Source organism: Nerophis ophidion, linkage group LG15 (assembly GCF_033978795.1).
Source record: "Nerophis ophidion isolate RoL-2023_Sa linkage group LG15, RoL_Noph_v1.0, whole genome shotgun sequence".
In the NCBI taxonomy this organism is placed as follows: domain Eukaryota; kingdom Metazoa; phylum Chordata; class Actinopteri; order Syngnathiformes; family Syngnathidae; genus Nerophis; species Nerophis ophidion.
This window is the reverse complement of record NC_084625.1, coordinates 47410177-47432380: the sequence shown is the minus strand read 5'-3', so window position 1 is coordinate 47432380 and position 22204 is coordinate 47410177. Positions and strand designations below refer to the sequence as shown.

The window sequence follows — 22204 nt, the reverse complement described above, 5'->3', positions numbered from 1 at the left end:
ATTTTATTTGGTTCATGATGTAGTAATAAGTGTGACCAGTAGATGGCAGTCAAACATAAGAGATATGTGTAGACTGCAATGAGACTCCATTCCATCTTGCCGATTGTATTGTACCATAAATAAATGGGTTGTACTTGTATAGCGCTTTTTCTACCTTCAAGGTACTCAAAGCGCTTTGACACTACTTCCACATTTACCCATTCACACACACATTCACACACTGATGGAGGGAGCTGCCATGCAAGGCGCCAACCAGCAACCATCAGGAGCAAGGGTGAAGTGTCTTGCTCAGGACACAACGGACGTGACGAGGTTGGTTCTAGGTGGGATTTGAACCAGTGACCCTCGGGTTGCGCACGGCCACTCTCCCACTGCGCCACGCCGTCCCTGTCTTGGCAAGAAATCTGCGATCAAAGAACTCCGGCTTTTTAGTGATTCCCAGAGCCCCAAAAAAAGTCTGCGGGCTGTAGAGCTTTTTCTATTGGGGCTCCAGTACTCTGGAATGCCCTCCCGGTAACAATTGGAGGTGCTACTTCAGTAGAAGCATTTAAGTCCCATCTTAAAACTCATTTGTATACACTAGCCTTTGAATAGACCCCCTTTTTAGACCAGTTGATCTGCCGCTTCTTTTCTATGCTACTCTGCCCCCCTCTTCCTTGTGTAGGGGGGGGGCTGGCTGTCCACAGTCGGGACCCGGGGTGGACCACTCGCCTGTGCATCGGTTGGGGACATCTCTGTGCTGCTGACCCGTCTCCGCTTGGGATGGTCTCCTGCTGGCCCCACTATGGACTGGACTCTCACTATTATGTTAAATCCACAATGGACTGGACTCTCACTATTATGTTAAATCCACTATGGACTGGACTCTCACACTATTGTGTTGGATCCACTATGGACTGGACTCTCGCTACAATGTTAGATCTACTATGGACTGGACTTTCACACTATTATGTTAGTTCCACTATGGACTGGACTCTCACAATTAGGTTACATCCACAATAAACTGGACTCTCACATTATTATGTTAGATCCACTATGGACTGGACTTTCACACTATTAAGTTAGATCCACTATGGACTGGACTCTCACTAGCACGTTATTTCTACTATGGATTGGACTTTCACACTATTAGGTTAGATCCACTAAGGACTGGACGCTCACATTATTATGTTAGATCCACTTTGGACTGGACTCTCAAACTATTATGTTAGATCCACTATGGACTGGACTTTCACAATATTATGTTGCATCCACTATGGACTGGACTCTCACTATTATGTTAGATCCACTATGGACTGGACTTTCACACTATTATGTTAGATCCACTATGGACTGGACTCTCACTACAATGTTAGATCTACTATGGACTGGACTTTCACTATTATGTTAGATCCACTATGGACTGGACTCTCACACTATTATGTTGGATCCACTATGGACTGGACTCTCACTATTATGTTAGATCCACTATGGACTGGACTCTCATTATTATGTTAGATCCACTATGGACTGGACTTTCACACTATTATGTTAGATCCACTATGGACTGGACTCTCACTACAATGTTAGATCTACTATGGACTGGACTTTCACATTATTATGTTAGATCCACTTTGGATTGGACTCTCACACTATTATGTTAGATCCACTATGGACTTGACTCTCACTATTATGTTAGATCCACTATGGACTGGACTCTCACACTATTATGTTTGATCCACTATGGACTGGACTCTCACTATTTTGTTAGATCCACTATGGACTGGACTCTCACTATTATGTTAGATCCACTATGGACTGGACTTTCACAATTTTATGTTAGATCCACTATGGACTGGACTCTCACACTATTATATTAGATCCACTATGGACTGGACTCACACTATTATATTAGATCCACTATGGACTGGACTTTTAAAATTTTATGTTAGATCCACTATGGACTGGACTTTCACACTATTATGTTAAATCCACTATGGACTAGGCTTTCACACTATTATGTTAAATCCACTATGGACTGGACTTTGACAATATTATGCTAGACCAACTCGACGTCCATTGCATTTGGTCTCCCCTGGGGGGGGGGGGGGGGGGGGGGTCATCTGCTGTGGTCCTCTCCAAGGTTTCTCATAGTCATTCACATTGACATCCCACTGGGTTGTGAGTTTTTCCTTGCCCTTATGTGGGCTCTGAACCGAGGATGTTGTTGTGGCTTCTGCAGCCCTTTGAGACACTTGTGATTTAGGGCTATATAAAAAAAAACATTGTTATATGGTGTTATATGTATATATGTTGTAATAATGTACATATGTTTGTAATATGGTGTTATATGTATATATGTTGTTATATGTTGCAATAATATACATATGTTTGTTATATGTATATATGTTGTTATATGTTGCAATAATATACATATGTTTGTTATATGTATATATGTTGTAATAATAATAAACATATGTTTGTTATATGGTGTTATTTGTTATATGTATATATGTTGTTATATGTTGCAGTAATAATATGTGTTATATGTATATATGTTGTTAGACGTCGCAGTAATAAACATACGTTTGTTACTTGGTGTTTTATGTATATATGTCACAATAATAAACATATGTTTGTTGTATGTTATGTTATATGTATATATGTTGTTATATGTTGCAGTAATAATATGTGTAATATGTATATATGTTGTTATACATCACAGTAATAAACATACGTTTGTTACTTGGTGTTTTATGTATATATGTCACAATAATAAACATATGTTTGTTGTATGTTATGTTATATGTATATATGTTGTTATATGTTGCAATAATAAACATATGTTTTTTATATGGTGTTATATATGTATATATGTTATATGTTGCAATAACAAACATAAGTTTGTTATATGTTGTTGTATGCTATCTGTATATATGTTGTTAAATGTTCCAATAATAAATATATGTTTGTTATATGGTGTTATAAGCATATACGTTGTTATATGTTGCAATAATAAACATGTTTGTTATATGGTGTTATATGTTGCAATCATTTACATATGTTATTATATGGTGTTATATGTATATATGTTGTTATATGTTGCAATAATATACATATGTTGTTATATGTTATATGTTGTTATATGTTGCAATAATATACTTATGTTTTTATATGGTGTTATATGTTATATGTATATATGTTGTTATATGTTGCAATAATAAACATAACTTTGTTATATGGTGTTATATGTTGTATGTATATATGTTGTAATAATAATAAACATATGTTTGTTATATGGTGTTATATGTTATATGTATATATGTTGTTATATGTTGCAATAATAATATGTGTTATATGTTATGTTATATGTATATATGTTGTTATATGCTGAAATAATAATATGTGTTATATGTATATATGTTGTTATATGTTGCAATAATAAACATGTTTTTATATGGTGTTATATATGTATATATGTTATATGTTGCAATAACAAACATAAGTTTGCTATATGTTGTATGTTATATGTATATATGTTGTTAAATGTTGCAATAATAAACATATGTTTGTTATATGGTGTTATATGTATATACGTTGTTATATGTTGCAATAATAAACATGTTTGTTATATGTTGTTATATGTATGTTGTTATATGTTGCAATAATAAACATAACTTTGTTATATGGTGTTATACGTTGTATGTATATATGTTGTAATAATAATAAACATATGTTTGTTGTATGGTGTTGTATGTTATATGTATATATGTTGTTATATGTTGCAATAATAATATGTGTTATATGTATATATGTTGTTATATGTTGCAATAATAATATGTGTTATATGTATATATGTTGTTATATGTTGCAGTAATAAACATACATTTGTTACTTGGTGTTTTATATATAAATGTTGCAATAATAAACATATGTATGTTATATCTTATATGTATATATGTTGTTATATGTCGCAATCATAATATGTGTTATATGTACTGTATATATGTTATATGTTGCAATAATAAACATATGTTTGTTATATGTTGTTATATTTATACATGTTATATGTTGCAATAATAAACATGTTTGTTATATGGTGTTATATGTATATATGTTGTCATATGTTGCAATAATAAACATATGTATGTTATATGTTGTTATATATTGCAATAAACACGTTTGTTATATGGTGTTATATGTTGTATGTTTACATGTTATATGTTGCAATAACAAACATAAGTTTGTTATATGTTGTTGTATGTTATATGTATATATGTTGTGATATGTTGCAATAATAAACTTATATTTAATGTACCTTAAGATTTTTTTGTTAGAATAAAGCCAATAATGCCATTTTAGTGGTCCCCTTTATTTAGAAAAAGTACCAAAATACATTTTGTTACCTGTACCAAAATATTGCTATTGAAACAACCCTAGTTTCTACACAATAACTCAGTTATGTTAACACTAACCAGCAGTAGAGAATATAGAGTGATGTTTTAGTTCAGAACATGTATTCATTATAGATGCCTAATGTTGTATATATTTTTTTATAAGTCTTCAAATATATTCCAGTTTGTCCTTCTCTCCTGTTGTTACCAAACAGCACTGAGATTGAAGGCCAGCCTGTGTTTGTCAACAATGCAACTGTAGATAAATATTGATCAACATAAACATACTTTCATTTAAAACCAATTTAACCGAGTCTAATGTACGCAGCTGAATAAAATAATGTGCGATACGGATTGATTCAGGACGATTTTTTTTCTCTCTTCCCCGTTATGGTGTTATATGTTATATGTATATATGTTGTTATATGTTGCAATAATTAACATTTGTTTGTTATATGTGTGTGTGTTATATGTTCCAATAATAAACATGTTTGTTATATGTTGTTATATGTTTTATGTATATATGTTGTAATATGTTACAATAATATGATCCGCCTCGACATCTCTGCGCTGCTGATCCGCCTCCGCTTGGGATGGTTTCCTGCTGGCTCCGCTGTGAACGGGACTCTCGCTGCTGAGTTGAACCCGCTTTGGACTGGACTCTCGCGACTGTGTTGGATCCATTGTGGATTGAACTTTCACAGTATCATGTTAGACCCGCTCGACATCCATTGCTTTCCTCCTCTCTAAGGTTCTCATAATCATTATTGTCACAGACGTCCCACTGGGTCATTATTGTCACCGATGTCCCACTGGGTGTGAGTTTTCCTTGCCCTTATGTGGGCCTACCGAGGATGTCGTGGTGGTTTGTGCAGCCCTTTGAGACACTAGTGATTTAGGGCTATATAAGTAAACATTGATTGATTGATTGATATGTTTGTTATATGGTGTTATATGTATAGATGTTGTTATATGTTGCAATAATAAAAATATGTTTGTTATATGGTGTTATATGTATATACGTTATTATATGTTGCAATAATAAACATGTTTGTTATATGTTATTATATGTATATATGTTGCAATAATAAACATATGTTTGTTGTATGTATGTATGTTGTTATATGTTGCAATAATAAACATATGTTTTTTATATGTTGTTATATGTTATATGTATATATGTTGTTATATGTCGCAATAATAAACATATGTTTCTTATGTGGTGTTATATGTATATAAGTTGTTATATGTTGCAATAATAAACATGTTTGTTATATGTTGTTATATGTTATATGTTGTTATATGTTGCAATAATAAACATGTTTGTTATATGTTGTTATATGTTATATGTTGTTGTATGTTGCAATAATAAACATATAAGTACTGCAGCAAAGCCTACTTAAGACCCACGCCAAGCATTCTCGGGTTTCCTGGAAAGTCCAGCTGTTCACTGAAGAGCAGACAGGGAAAAGCATGAAGAAACTGGGGGAGACACGGCCAAGGCTGGGAGACTGGAAGGAATCTCACATTCCCTTTGCGAGTGCAAGGTGTGCCTTTGTGCTGAGAATTGCTGTCAAACCCAGATGTGAAATCCATTTGGACTCATGGAGGTGGTCCCGCCCTTTGGCAACGGCAGCCTCAGCATCACATCGTTTGCCTTATTTCCCACACATACCAGGTTTTAGGGACCATAGGGCGCACCGGATTATACGGCGCACTGACGATGATTCTACTCTGCAAGAAGTCAGTGTTCAAAAACAAGAGGAGAAAATACCAAAGTTGTTTGAACGAAGCAAAACTATCTGCCGGTAAAGTTTGTTCTGGTGTACTGGAGAGGAGGTTATGCTGGATAGTCAGATTCAGGAGGGACAGTGTGGTTTTTGTCCTGGTCGTGGAACTGTGGACCAGCTCTGTACTCTTATGTTAGATCCACTGTGGACTGGACTCTCACTATTATGTTAGATCCACTATGGACTGGATTCTCACTATTATGTTAGATCCACTATGGACTGGACTCTCATTATTATATTAGATCCACTATGGACTGGACTCTCACTATTATATTAGATCCACTATGGCCTGGACTCTCACTCTCTTATGTTAGATCCACTGTGGACTGGACTCTCACTATTATATTAGATCCACTATAGCCTGGATTTTCACACTCTTATGTTAGATCCACTATGGACTGGACTGTCATTATTATGTTAGATCCACTATGGACTGGAATCTCACAATATTATGTTAGGTCCACTATGGACTGGACTCTCACTATTGTGTTAGATCCACTATGGACTGGACTCTCACAATATTATGTTAGATCCACTATGGACTGGACTCTCACTATTATGTTAGATCCACTATGGACTGGACTCTCACTATTATATTAGATCCACTATAGCCTGGATTCTCACACTCTTATGTTAGATCCACTATGGACTGGACTCTCACGCTATTATCCTAGATCCACTATGGACTGGACTGTCATTATTATGTTAGATCCACTATGGACTGGACTCTCACAATATTATGTTAGGTCCACTATGGACTGGACTCTCACTATTATGTTAGATCCACTATTGACTGGACTCTCACTGTTATGTTAGATCCACAATAGACTGGACTTTCACACTATTATGTTAGATCCACTATGGATTGGACTCTCTCACTATTATATATTGGATCCCCTATGGACTTGACTCTCGCACTATTATGTTAGATCCACTATGGACTGGACTTTCACTATTATATTATATTAAATCCACTATGGACTGGAATCTCACAATATTAAGTTAGACCCACTATGGACTGGACTCTCACAATATTATGTTAGATCCACTATGGCCTGGACCCTCACACTATTATGTTAGATCCACTATGGACTGGACTCTCACTATTATATTAGATCTACTATGGCCTGGATTCTCACACTCTTATGTTAGATCCACTGTCGACTGGACTCTCACAATATTATGTTAGATCCACTATGGACTGGACTCTCACTATCATGCTAGATCAACTATGGACTGGACTCTCACACTGTTATGTTTGATCCACTATGGACTGGACTCTCACTATTATGTTAGATCCACCATGGACTGGACTCTCACTATTATGTTAGATCCACTATAGACTGGACTCTCACTATTATGCTAGAACCACCATGGACTGAACTCTCACTATTATGCTAGATCCACTATGGACTGGACTCACACTATTATGCTAGATCCACTATGGACTGGATTGTGATTTAGGGCTATATAAATAAATTGATTAATTGATTGATTGATACAGTAACACGTACCAAAAACAGGATGCATACACACAATCACTACACTATATTTAGCCAGTAAGCAGACCTTTCTGAGCACCCTTAGATCCACTGTAATACTGTGACCAGCACTGTTCTGCTCACATATTAAGGACACAATGAGATGTTGAGTGTCAAAGAGTGCACAGAGAGAAGAGAAGAGGTACACAACCATCATCCCATCATTCGGTTTTCCCAGGCATCAGCTAATTTAACAAAACCTCTCTGCTGCTAATCCAATTGTTTCTCTGGGACTCTGACACTCCTCCCGGACACTCCTCTGCTTTCTTTGCTTTTAACCTTCCACGTCTCTCCGTCTAACCTTCCACCGCTCTTTTTGCCTCCCTTGCTTCGGACCGACGGTCTCCATAGATTGCAAAAGCGTTCCACATTTTCTCCGGTATAAGGAAACGTCAAGTAGGGTAATGGAAAACAGATTTAACTCTGAAATCTGACCTTTTTCCTGAATGTTCTTGACTTAATACAAGAGGAAAATGTGCTTCCCCCACCCTAACATCCTATACTCCTACTCGGAAGGAGAAAACTCCGTCGGGCAGGTGGTGCTTATGACACATTGCAGCAGGAAGGGAATACGTAATCAGCACAAGCTGAAGCAGGGTCAGAACTAAAATCCATAGATTCTCTGAAGGAGCAGGAATCACGCAATGGAAAGTAAGCAAGTCACATTTAACTGAACTGTCATCTGTGAACTTTGCTTAGGTTAAAATGAATAGTACTGGTTACTATGTTGATCTAATTAGGATCTACAAACCCCGTTTCCATATGAGTTGGGAAATTGTGTTAGATGTAAATATAAACGGAATACAATGCTTTGCAAATCATTTTCATGCCAGCAACACGTGACAAAAAAGTTGGGAAAGGTGGCAATGAATACTGATAAAGTTGAGGGATGCTCATCAAACACTTATTTGGAACATCCCACAGGTGTGCAGGCTAATTGGGAACAGGTGGGTGCCATGATTGGGTATAAAAACAGCTTCCCCAAAAAATGCTCAGTCTTTCACAAGAAAGGATGGGGCGAGGTACACCCCTTTGTCCACAACTGCGTGAGCAAATAGTCAAACAGTTTAAGAACAACGTTTCTCAAAGTGCAATTGCAAGAAATTTAGGGATTTCAACATCTACGGTCCATAATATCATCAAAAGCTTCAGAGAATCTGGAGAAATCACGTAAGCGGCATTGCTGGAAACCAACATTGAATGACCGTGACCTTCGATCGCTCAGACGGCACTGTATCAAAAACCAATCTCTAAAGGATATCACCACATGGGCTCAGGAACACTTCAGAAAACCACTGTCACTAAATACAGTTGGTCACTACATCTGTAAGTGCAAGTTAAAGCTCTACTATGCAAAGCGAAAGCTATTTATCAACAACATCCAGAAATGCCGCCGGCTTCTCTGGGCCCGATATCATCTAAGATGGACTGGTGCAAAGTGGAAAAGTGTTCTGAGGTCTGATGAGTCCACATTTCAAATTGTTTTGGGAAATATTCGACATCGTGCCATCCGGAACAAAGGGGAAGTGAACCATCCAGACTGTTATAATTATTATAAAAAAATTAAAAAAGGACAGCTGGTGATTTCAACATTTACGGTCCATAATATCATCAAAAGGTTCAGAGTATCTGAAGAAATCACTCCATGTAAGCGGCATGGCGGAAAACCAACATTGAATGACCTTGACCTTCGATCGCTCAGACAGCCCTGTATCAAAAACCAATCTCTAAAGGATATCACCACATGGGCTCAGGAACACTTCAGAAAACCACTGTCACTAAATACAGTTGGTCGCTACATCTGTAAGTGCAAGTTAAAGCTCTACTATGCAAAGCCAAAAAGCCATTTATCAACAACATCCAGAAATGCCGCCGGCTTCTCGGGCCCGAGATCATCTAAGATGGACTGATGCAAAGTGGAAAAGTGTTCTGTGGACTGAAGAGTCCACATTTCAAATTGTTTTTGGAAATATTCGACATCGTGTCATCCGGACCAAAGGGGAGGCGAACCATCCGGACTGTTATAATTATTATAAAAAAAATTAAAAAAGGACAGCTGGGGATTTCAACATCTAGGGTCCATAACATCATCAAAAGGTTCAGAGTATCTGAAGAAATCACTCCATGTAAGCGGCATGGCCGGAAACCAACATTGAATGACCGTGACTTTCGATCGCTCAGACAGCCCTGTATCAAAAAACAATCTCTAAAGGATATCACCACATGGGCTCAGGAACACTTCAGAAAACCACTGTCACTAAATACAGTTGGTCGCTACATCTGTAAGTGCAAGTTAAAGCTCTACTATGCAAAGCCAAAGAGCCATTTATCAACAACATCCAGAAATGCCGCCGGCTTCTCTGGGCCCGAGATCATCTAAGATGGACTGATGCAAAGTGGAAAAGTGTTCTGTGGTCTGACGAGTCCACATTTCAAATTGTTTTTGGAAATATTTGACATCGTGTCATCCGGACCAAAGGGGAAGTGAACCATCCAGACTGTTATAATTATTATAAAAAAATTAAAAAAGGACAGCTGGGGATTTCAACATCTATGGTCCATATCATCAAAAGGTTCAGAGTATCTGAAAAAATCACTCCATGTTAGCAGCATGGCGGAAAACCAACATTGAATGACCGTGACCTTCGATCGCTCAGACAGCCCTGTATCAAAAACCAATCTCTAAAGGATATCACCACATGGGCCCAGGAACACTTCAGAAAACCACTGTCACTAAATACAGTTGTTCGCTACATCTGTAAGTGCAATTAAAGCTCTACAATGCAAAGCGAAAAAGCCATTTATCAACAACATCCAGAAATGGATGTTGTTGATAAATGGCTTTTTGGGCCCGAGATCATCTAAGATGGACTGATGCAAAGTGGAAAAGTGTTCTGTGGTCTGATGAGTCCACATTTCAAATTGTTTTTGGAAATATTCGACATTGTGTCATCCCGACCAAAGGGGAAGCGAACCATCCGGACTGCTATAATTATTATTAAAAAAATAAAAAATAAAAAGTTTATAAGATTGAACATCAAATATCTTGTTTTTGTAGTGCATTCAAATGAATATGGGTTGAAAAGGATTTGCAAATCATTGTATTCCGTTTATATTTACATCTAACGAAATTTCCCAACTCATATGGAAACAGGGTTTGTAATTAGTTACTATGGTAATCTACGTCACAGCAGGGATTTCTTTTAGTAAGTAAGTGGTAGTAAGTCGGTAAATGTTATTTATAAAGCGCTTGTCACAGATACAATCACAAAGCGCTGTACAAAACATAGGTAAAGTAAAACAATTACATTTTAAACAACAGGGGCAACATCATAAAAAGGATACAAAATGATAGTTAAAATTTGCATTAACTAAAAGCTTTACTAAAAAGAGAAGTTTTCAAATGAAAGTTTCAACACGGTCAAGATCACAGAGGGACTGGTGCAAATTGTTCCAGAGTCTGGGGAACAATTTAGCCTGTAATGCCAGATCTAAACAAGTTTTTGGGATCTTTAGAAGACCCTATGTTGTCAATATTCAGTGTTTTATCGTTCATATATAATATTGTAAATGCTACATTCTGTACATTCCAAACGAGTTTCTAATCTAAAGTCTTAACAAGCTGCTTTGCTTCTTCTGCCTCTGTTGTCCCACCCACACAACCATCCGATTGGTTACATATATAGCGGTAACAGCCAATCAGCGTATTCAGAGCGCATGTAGTCAATGCTTCAGCTTCGAGCAGATCGGTGTTTAGCAGGTGAGTGTCAGGCAGCATATTCTCCCCAAATGATAATAAATAATGATAACTACTAACATCACTATGAGCCTGTTGACCTTCTAGAAACTTAAACCGCAGCTCAGCTCGCTCGCAGTCCTGGCTTGAGGTGAAGGCTAATTAGCTTTTGGCGTAACGTTAGCTCATTTCGCGGTGTGTGTGTGTGTTTTCCAGACAGAAAAGCTTTGAATGGCAGGGTCCCTGCTATCACATGTTGATAAAAATATAAAATTTACATAATAAAAATTAATTATAGGCTTCCCAAATATTCAATCAATCAATCAATCAATGTTTACTTATATAGCCCTAAATCACTAGTGTCTCAAAGGGCTGCACAAACCACTAGACATCCTCGGTAGGCCCACATAAGGGCAAGGAAAACTCACACCCAGTGGGACGTCGGTGACAATGATGACTATGAGAACCTTGGAGAGGAGGAAAGCAATGGATGTCGAACGGGTCTAACATGATACTGTGAAAGTTCAATCCATAATGGATCCAACACAGTCGCGAGAGTCCAGTCCAAAGCGGATCCAACACAGCAGCGAGAGTCCCGTTCACAGCGGAGCCAGCAGGAAACCATCCCAAGCGGAGGCGGATCAGCAGCGCAGAGATGTCCCCAGCCGATACACAGGCGAGCAGTACATGGCCACCGGATCGGACCGGACTCCCTCCACAAAGGAGAGTGGGACATAGAAGAAAAAGAAAAGAAACGGCAGATCAACTGGTCTAAAAAGGAGTCTATTTAAAGGCTAGAGTATACAAATGAGTTTTAAGGTGAGACTTAAATGCTTCTACTGAGGTGGCATCTCGAACTGTTACCGGGAGGGCATTCCAGAGTACTGGAGCCCGAAATGAAAAAGCTCTACAGCCCGCAGACTTTTTTTAATTGTTTGGTTGTCAAATGTTAGAGTTGTATTATTAAATAGAGTTCGGTGTCTAGCAGGACCGATAATCAGCATTTCCGTTTTTTTGGCGTTGAGTTGCAAAAAGTTAGCGGACATCCATTGTTTAATTTCATTAAGACACGCCTCCAGCTGACTACAATCCGGCGTGTTGGTCAGCTTTAGGGGCATGTAGAGTTGGGTGTCATCAGCATAACAGTGAAAGCTAACACCGTATTTGCGTATGATGTCACCTAGCGGCAGCATGTAGATGCTGAAGAGTGCAGGGCCAAGGACCGAACCCTGGGGAACTCCACACGTTACCTTAACGTAGTCCGAGGTCACATTGTTATGGGAGACACACTGCATCCTATCAGTAAGATAAGAGTTAAACCAAGACAGGGCTAAGTCTGACATACCAATTCGTGTTTTGATACGTTCTAATAAAATATTATGATCGACGGTATCGAAAGCAGCGCTAAGATCGAGGAGCAGCAACATAGATGACGCATCAGAATCCATCGTTAGCAATAGATCATTAGTCATTTTTGCGAGGGCTGTCTCCGTGGAGTGATTTGCCCTGAAACCGGATTGAAAGGTTTCACATAGATTGTTAGACGCTAAGTGTTCATTTAACTGCTCCGCAACAATTTTTTCGAGGATTTTTGAAATAAAGGGAAGGTGAGACACCGGTCGGTAGTTTACCATGAGGTCAGGATCGACGTTAGGTCTTTTAAGAAGAGGATGAATAACCGCTTTTTTGAATGCTAGGGGAACACTGCCCGAGGAGAGTGATAAGTTTATAATATTTAGCACTGATGGACCTAATAATACAAAGAGCTCCTTGATAAGTTTCCCAGGAAGAGGGTCAAGTAAACATGTTGTTTGTTTTATTCCATTTACACATGTTGTGATGAGTTGACTCGAAACTGTTTAATGTTGCACTTTTTATATGTAAAAGAAACATTTTGTCATTTTATTTAATCCCAGCAACAATTTGAGGCAGTTTTAATGTTGATTGACGTGGGCAGAATTATTATATTGTTCCCAATGTTAAAAAGATGAAGCCATTGTTTACAAAATCGGTAAATAAATAACCCAAAAATGTCTATTTTGTTGTTTTCTTACTGTACCGAAAATGAACCGAACCGTGACCTCTAAACCGAGGTACGCACCGGACCGAAATTTTTGTGTAGCGTTACAGGCCTGCATGCCACTGTCGCAAGCTGGAGCTCTTGAATGTAAACAAAAGTGGTCATGTACGAAACTCGTACAATTTGTGAAGAGAGCAACGTTACATCATATCCCCTTTCGGCTTTTCTCATCCCTCTTCTTTCGTTTCGTATAAAAAACCAACAGAGCCGTGAAGCTCCGTGGTCTTCATCAGCCAATCGGAGCTGTCACGGGAAGATACCCTTAGTCGTTAAAGCTGTAACGCTGCTTTAAAGTCAGACTTAGTAGCTTCGGGCCATAAAAAAAAAAAAAAAAAAAAGTAAAACTAATTACAACTATTTATAACCATCCAAAATGCAGACACACTGGGATAAAGCTCTCTGTGTGGAGGACACAGGGCGGCTTTGTGCGTGGCCCCGAGGTTTGTCTCTTGTTACTTACAGCGCGGGGCTGTGCTCCTGTGCTCGGCGGCTTAGACCGAGGACAAAGATGCATTAAGGGACTCGCGTGGTTTTTTTTCTCTTGTGCTCGGGGGAGAAGCCGAGAGAAAAATGCAACTTTTGTGCAGCGACATAGTAGTTCTTTTGACCAAATGATCCATTTTTGCTCAAAGTGCCGCGTCGATGGGGCCGGGGTGACCTTAAAAAGGAAAAAAAAAAAAAGTATTCGAAAGGCATCACAGTGAACATCTTTAAGATATCAAAATGAATTAAATATGTATTGTAGAAGGGGAAAACCATCGTTTATCCATCATTATTATATAATAGCACAACACTAAATTGGCCCTAGTGTGTGAATGTTGTCTGTCTGTCTGTGTTGGCCCTGCGATGAGCTGGCGACTTGTCCAGGGTGTACCCCGCCTTCCGCCCGATTGTAGCTGAGATAGGCGCCAGCGCCCCCCGCGACCCCAAAAGGGAATAAGCGGTAGAAAATGGATGGATGGATGGATATTATATAATAATTAGTTTAATTGGCTTAGTCTATATTCATACATTATAGAACATTTTTACTCCAGTATTCATGTTCTTTAACTTATTTTATATCATCTACCGTATTTTTCGGACTATAAAAGTGCACTTAAAATCCTTTCATTTTCTCAAAACTCGCCTAATGTAGGACATAACTGGTTGTGCTTACCGACCTCGAAGCAATTTTATTTGGTACATGGTGTAATGATAAATGTGACCAGTAGATGGCAGTCATACATAAGAGATACGTGTAGGCTGCAATATGACTCAAGTAAAAAACACCAAAATGTTATATGTTCCATTGAAAGTATAGAACATCACGTTATCTTTATCCCAAAGTGCTGGTGCTGTGAATTGGATCTTTCCAGAATGGACCATTTTGCATTTTTGATAGGGTTTTACAGTTTTTATTTTCCGTATTTTTCGGACTATAAGGTGCGCTTAAAATCCTTTCATTTTCTCAAAACTCGCCTTATAACCCAGTGCGCCTAATGTAGGACATAACTGGGTGTGCTTACCGACCTCGAAGCAATTTTATTTGGTACATGGTGTAATGATAAATGTGACCAGTAGATGGCAGTCATACATAAGAGATACGTGTAGGCTGCAATATGACTCAAGTAAAAAACACCAAAATGTTATATTTTCCATTGAAAGTATAGAACATCACGTTATCTTAATCCCAAAATGCTGGTGCTGTGGTTTGGATCTTTCCAGAATGTACCATTTTGCATTTTTGATAGGGCTTTACAGTATTCATTTTCCGGACTATAAGGTGCACTTAAAATTCTTCCATTTTCTCAAAACTCGTCTAATGTAGGACATAACTGGGTGTGCTTACTGACCTCGAAGCAATTTTATTTGGTACATGGTGTAATGATAAATGTGACCAGTAGATGGCAGTCATACATAAGAGATACGTGTAGACTGCAATTTGACTCAAGTAAAAAAACACCAAAATGTTATATGTTCCATTGAAAGTATAGAACATCACGTTATCTTTATCCCAAAATGCTGGTGCTGTGAATTGGACCTTTCTAGAATGAACCATTTTGCATTTTTGATAGGGTTTTACAGTTTTTCTTTACCGTATTTTGCGGACTATAAGGTGCACTTAAAATCCTTTCATTTTCTCAAAACTCGCCTTACAACCCGGTGCGCTTAATGTAGGACATAACTGGGTGTGCTTACCGACCTCGAAGCAATTTTATTTGGTACATGGTGTAATGATAAATGTGACCAGTAGATGGCAGTCATACATAAGAGATATGTGTAGACTGCAATATGACTCAAGTAAAAAACACCAAAATGTTATATGTTCCATTGAAAGTATAGAACATCACGTTATCTTTATCCCAAAGTGCTGGTGCTATGGTTTGGATCTTTCCAGAATGGACTATTTTGCATTTTTGGTAGGGTTTTACAATTTTTATTTTCCATATTTTTCGGACTATAAGGTGCACTTAAAATCCTTTCATTTTCTCAAAACTCGCCTTACCACCCGGTGCGCCTAATGTAGGACATAACTGGGTGTGCTTACTGACCTCAAAGCAATTTTATTTGGTACATGGTGTAATGATAAATGTGACCAGTAGATGGCAGTCATACATAAGAGATAGGTGTAGACTGCAATATGACTCAAGTAAAAAAACACCAAAATGTTATATGTTCCATTGAAAGTATAGAACATCACGTTATCTTTATCCCAAAATGCTGGTGCTGTGGTTTGGACCTTTCCAGAATGGACCATTTTGCATTTTTGATAGGGTTTTACAGTTTTTATTTTCCGTATTTTTTGGACTATAAGGTGCACTTAAAATCCTTTCATTTTCTCAAAACTCGCCTTATAACCCGGTACATGGTGTAATGATAAATGTGACCAGTAGATGGCAGTCATACATAAGAGATAGGTGTAGACTGCAATATGACTCAAGTAAACAACACCAAAATGTTTTATGTTCTATTGAAAGTATAGAACATCACGTTATCTTTACCCGAAAATGCTGGTGCTGTGGTTTGGATCTTTCCAGAATGTACCATTTTGCATTTTTGATAGGGCTTTACAGTCTTCATTTTCCGGACTATAAGGTGCACTTAAAATCCTTTCATTTTCTCAAAACTCGCCTTATCACCCGGTGCGCCTAATGTAGGACATAACTGGGTGTGCTTACTGACCTCGAAGCAATTTTATTTGGTACATGGTGTAATGATAAATGTGACCAGTAGATGGCAGTCATACATAAGAGATACGTGTAGACTGCAATTTGACTCAAGTAAAAAAACACCAAAATGTTGTATGTTCCATTGAAAGTATAGAACATCACGTTATCTTTATCCCAAAATGCTGGTGCTGTGAATTGGACCTTTCTAGAATGGACCATTTTGCATTTTTGATAGGGTTTTACAGTTTTTATTTTCCGTATTTTTCGGACTATAAGGTGCACTTAAAATCCTTTTATTTTCTCAAAACTCGCCTTATAACCCAGTGCGCCTAATGTAGGACATAACTGGGTGTGCTTACCGACCTCGAAGCAATTTTATTTGGTACATGGTGTAATGATAAATGTGACCAGTAGATGGCAGTCATACATAAGAGATACGTGTAGACTGCAATATGACTCATGTACAAAACACCAAAATGTTATATGTTCCATTGAAAGTATAGAACATCACGTTATCTTTATCCCAAAATACTGGTGCTGTGGTTTGGATCTTTCCAGAATGTACCATTTCGTATTTTTTGATTACAGTCTTCATTTACCGTATTTTTTGGACTACATGGCGCACTTAAAATCCTTTCATTTTCCCAAAACTCGACAGTGCGCCTTATAACCCGGTGTGCCTAAAGTACAGAATAATTTTGGTTGTGCATACCGAACTCAAAGCTATTTTATTTGGAACATGTAAAAATATCGAGTGTGACCAGTAGATGGCAGTCACACATAAGAGATATGTGTAGACTGCCGGAAGATGCCAGTTAACAACACCAAAACTTTAAATGTTCCATTGAAAATATAGAATATTACACAAGGATTGTCGGCGCATTAAACATACGAGTATTATTATTGTGTTTGTATTAGGACCGAAAAATGGCATCTATTAGCAGACATTACTTGGCGTTTTGTTTCACAATATTATGCAAAAGCAACTTTTCTTACCTTCTGATCTGTATTTGGGATCTGCATAAGTCCCGAAAAGGAGAGCGGGTCCGCCATTGTAGTCCTAGAGAACATCGTAGTCGATAAGCTTCTTATTTTCTCCCTTTTAGGGTTGCGGGGGGGTCGCTGGAGCCTATCTCAGCTGCATTAGGGCGGAAGGCGTCGTACACCCTGGACAAGTCCCTACGTCAGCGCAGGGTTGTTGCTCTTTATTTTTATTCTTATTGTAATATTTTTCTATTTTGTTTCCATTTATACCCCCATTATTTATTTTTTACTTTTTAAATTTGATCTCAATTCCGTACACGGCTGCTGGAATTTTAATTTTCCATAGGGAAATCTCCTGAAGGAATCAATAAAGTACTATCTATCTATCTATCTATCTATCTATCTAACGCGGACAAACTTTATAGCTCCGTGGTGATCACTTCCTGTGTCCCTATGTTTACATCCTCAAGTGGTTTGCTGTTTCCTTGCTTCCTTGCTCCTTTTCTAAATCACAAATGATGCATCTCACCTGGACAGAAGAAGTCTGAGTAGGTACACTTTGACAGCCATTTAGAACCCAAAAATGGCCAGATTGACATGGAGAAGTCGCTTGGTTCCCACTCCCCCTCGCACCCCCCCACCCTGTTTATTTGTGAGGATTATGAGACATTTGTCATCTGAAAGGGAATATTTGAACATCCTTGTAGTCGGCATATTAATGACAGCAGACATTGTACAGTAAGTGATGTTTTTTTAAAGTGTGTAGGCTCTCATGAAGTCTGCAGTGAGTAATAATCATCGACATCTTTACTATATCTGCTTACCTTAAAGACAAACATCTCTCTCCTTAGTATGGCCAGGGTGTTGAAGCTTCCGTCGCAGATGTTGGGTTTGGCATTTGGGTGGGATGGTCTTTCCCCGGGCGGAAGCTTTGGAGGTCTGGTCTGTCGGTCTGGTTTGCGTGGGTCCGATGGCGGGTGGGAGCGAGCAGGGGGCACCGTTGGCAAAGGCTTGGTGGGCTGTTGGATCTTATCAGGAGGTCCTAGGATGAAAGTATGGGTAAGATAAGTCATATCAGAAAAAAATATTACATTTTCTATCGCGACATACATATGAACATACATACATATACATATACACACACACGTACATATATATACATGCATAATATATATATATATATATATATATATATATATATATATATATATATATATATATATATACATACATAATATATATATACACACACTTACATTTTCCATACATACATACACACGCACAAACATATATACATACATGTATATATATGTATATATATATATATATATACATACATATATGTATATATACATATATGTATACATATTTGTATATATATATACATATATTGTGTATATATATATATATATACATATATATATAAATACACACACATGTATTTACACATAAACACACATATATATACACACATATATATACAAATATATATATATACATATATATTTGTATATATATGTATACATATATGTATATATATATATACATACATGTATATATACACATATATATTTGTATATATATATATATATATATATATATATATATATATATATATATATACACACACATTATATATATATATAAATACACACACGCATTTACAAAAACACATATGTATATATACACGTCTATATACAAATGTATATGCATATATATATATATATATATATATATATATATATATATATATATATATGTGCGTATGTATATACATATATATGCGTGTATGCATATATTTATACATATATACGTGTATATACATATAAAAAAATTTATATATGTATATATACATATACATGTATGTACGTAAATATACACTTAGATGTGTGTATAAATATATATATATATATGTATGTATGTACGTAAATATACACATATATGCGTGTATAAATATATATATATATATATATATATATGTATGTATGTACGTAAATATACACATATATGTGTGTATAAATATATATATATATATATATATATATATATACACACACACACAGATGTATAAATACATATATACACTTGTATATGTATATATATATGTATATGGACACATATGTCTATATACGTATATATACATATATACTCTACATATATGCATGTATATATGTCTATACGTATACATACACATATATATATGTATATACGTAGATATACATATATATGTATATACGTATACATACATATATACACATATAAAGATATATACGCATATTTACATACATACGTGTATATACATATATACACATATATATGCGTATGTACATATATACACAAATATACATCTATGCATATATACATAAATATATTCGTATATACACAAATATAAAAATAAACAAATATATTCATATATATACATAAATATATGCATATATACATATACATACATATATATATATATATATATATATACATACATATATATATATATATATATATATATATATATATATATATATATATATATATTGCATAAACATGAAAACAGACATGTTAAATGGATTTGCGATCCTTATTTTGCTCACTTAACGCAATCTTCTCCGCACAATCCTAGCAGGTCAGCTTTGTGTGTGCTGTCAAGTTTGCACAGTCTTAATACACTCTCACCTTTAGCAAATCAGGCCCATATTTTCTCATCAAATGCTTCCTCCGGACAACATACCACAACATAAAATTGCCTGGTGAGACTTCAGCCCTTGAAGGGTGGATGAAAGAAATACTTTGCCACCCCCCCCCCAGTTTAGGTCAAGAATACGCTACAACACAATTTGGGGGAAAAACCCAAGTAAAGGTAGCTATATAAATATATATATATAACAACAAGAGTCTTCCAAAACTGGAGTCGGAGCCTTGGCATCATTTAACATTCATGACTAACATGAGCGCTGAGGAAGATAAATCAGGGGAGTAGAGCGGGCGAGGTAGAAAGAGGGAACATGAGTGGGTTGCACGTATAAATAATTGAGCACATGACGCCACGCGGATAACATGGCGGGCGACGGGGGAAATGAGGATGCCACTCGCCATGTGTTGATTGGGTCCAACACTTGTAAGATGAGATGAATAGAATATATGGACGATGCAAATGTGACAAGTCACCCCCCCCCCACCCCCCAATCATAAAACATGAGTAATTGCCTATACACACTCAAAGGGAATGTAAAACGCTTTAATGACTCCTATTATTATTCGGGAGAGTGCATGCAAAGCTGCTTAAAGGAAGTGAAAGAGGAATTGTCAGAGGGACGCCAACAAAGGCGGATGATGCATCGAACTAATTGAATGACAGGGCTGATCAGCGGATTAGAGAGGGGGGGCAGACATCCCGTCAGTCCACCCAACTGATCGGCCGGTCCTTACACGAGGGGGGGGATTCCTTGCGGTGACAGAATTAAACCCAGTGAAATACATCCCAGATTACTGACGGCAAATCTCTCCGCGGTTACGTAAATACAAGGGAGGGATCGCGGTCAGCTGGACAACAAAAAAGCAGGAGATGGCAACAAATGAACAGCTCAAATCTGGGGGTTCGGGCGGGGGGAAAATAAAAACCCTTTTGCGAGTATCCACCCAAGTCCGTAGGTCATACTTGAGACCTCCGAATTTGGGAGTTGAGGTTGGGGGGGGCGGGGTTCTGTGTATTTGTTTTGTTGTGTTTATGTTTTGTTACGGTGCGGATGTTCTCCCAAAATGTGTTTGTCATTCTGGTTTGGCGTGGGTTCACATCCATGTTCTCCCGCTTATTCCCTTTTGGGCTCGCGGGGGGCGCTGGTGCCTATCTCAGCTACAATGGGGCGGAAGGCGGGCTACACCCTGGACAAGTCGCCGCCTCATCGCAGGGCCAACCCAGATAGACAGACAACATTCACATTCACATTCACACACTAGGGCCAATTTTTTTTAGTGTTGCCAATCAACCTATCCCCAGGTGCATGTCTTTGGAAGTGGGAAGAAGTCTTAGTACTCGTAGGGAACCCACGCAGTCACGGGGAGGACATGCAAACTCCACACAGAAAGATCCCGAGCCCGGGATTGAACCCAGGACTACTCAGGACTTCCGTATTGTGAGTCAGACGCACAAAACCCTGTTTCACCGTGCTCCCCAGTGTGGCGCATATTTGTAACAGTGTTAAAAGTTTTTTATACGGCCACTCTCAGTGTGACCTGTATGGCTGTTGTCAGGTTCAAACACTGATGACATCTATTAAACAAGACAAGAAGCAAAGAATCAAACATTGACATAATTCAATTTGGACGCGCCTGTACACCTACTCTTGTAAAGTATCTCAGCACGCTCTGGCGAAAGATTGTACTGCTCCTTCTTTATTTGACTTTCTCCAACCACATGACCACAGCTGATTCCAGAGGGAAGTGGGTCGTAAACAACGTTGCCTTGGTTACAGAACAGTTCAAAAGAAAAGGTTCGGCGGCGGCGTTTGGTGGTAGCGGGGGTTTTGTTGTAGAATCCCGCAAGAGTTAGTGCTGCAG

General features: G+C 37.6%; 1 protein-coding gene across 1 annotated transcript in view; it reads right to left on the bottom strand.

The window, feature by feature from the left end:
- The window catches only part of LOC133569735 (matrix metalloproteinase-16-like), a 227574-nt gene that overhangs the window by 37288 nt on the left and 168082 nt on the right, over window positions 1–22204 (bottom strand). Inside the window, 1 exon segment of the mRNA XM_061922287.1 lies at window positions 18478–18695. Within this exon segment, the coding sequence (XP_061778271.1) occupies window positions 18478–18695 (218 nt within the window).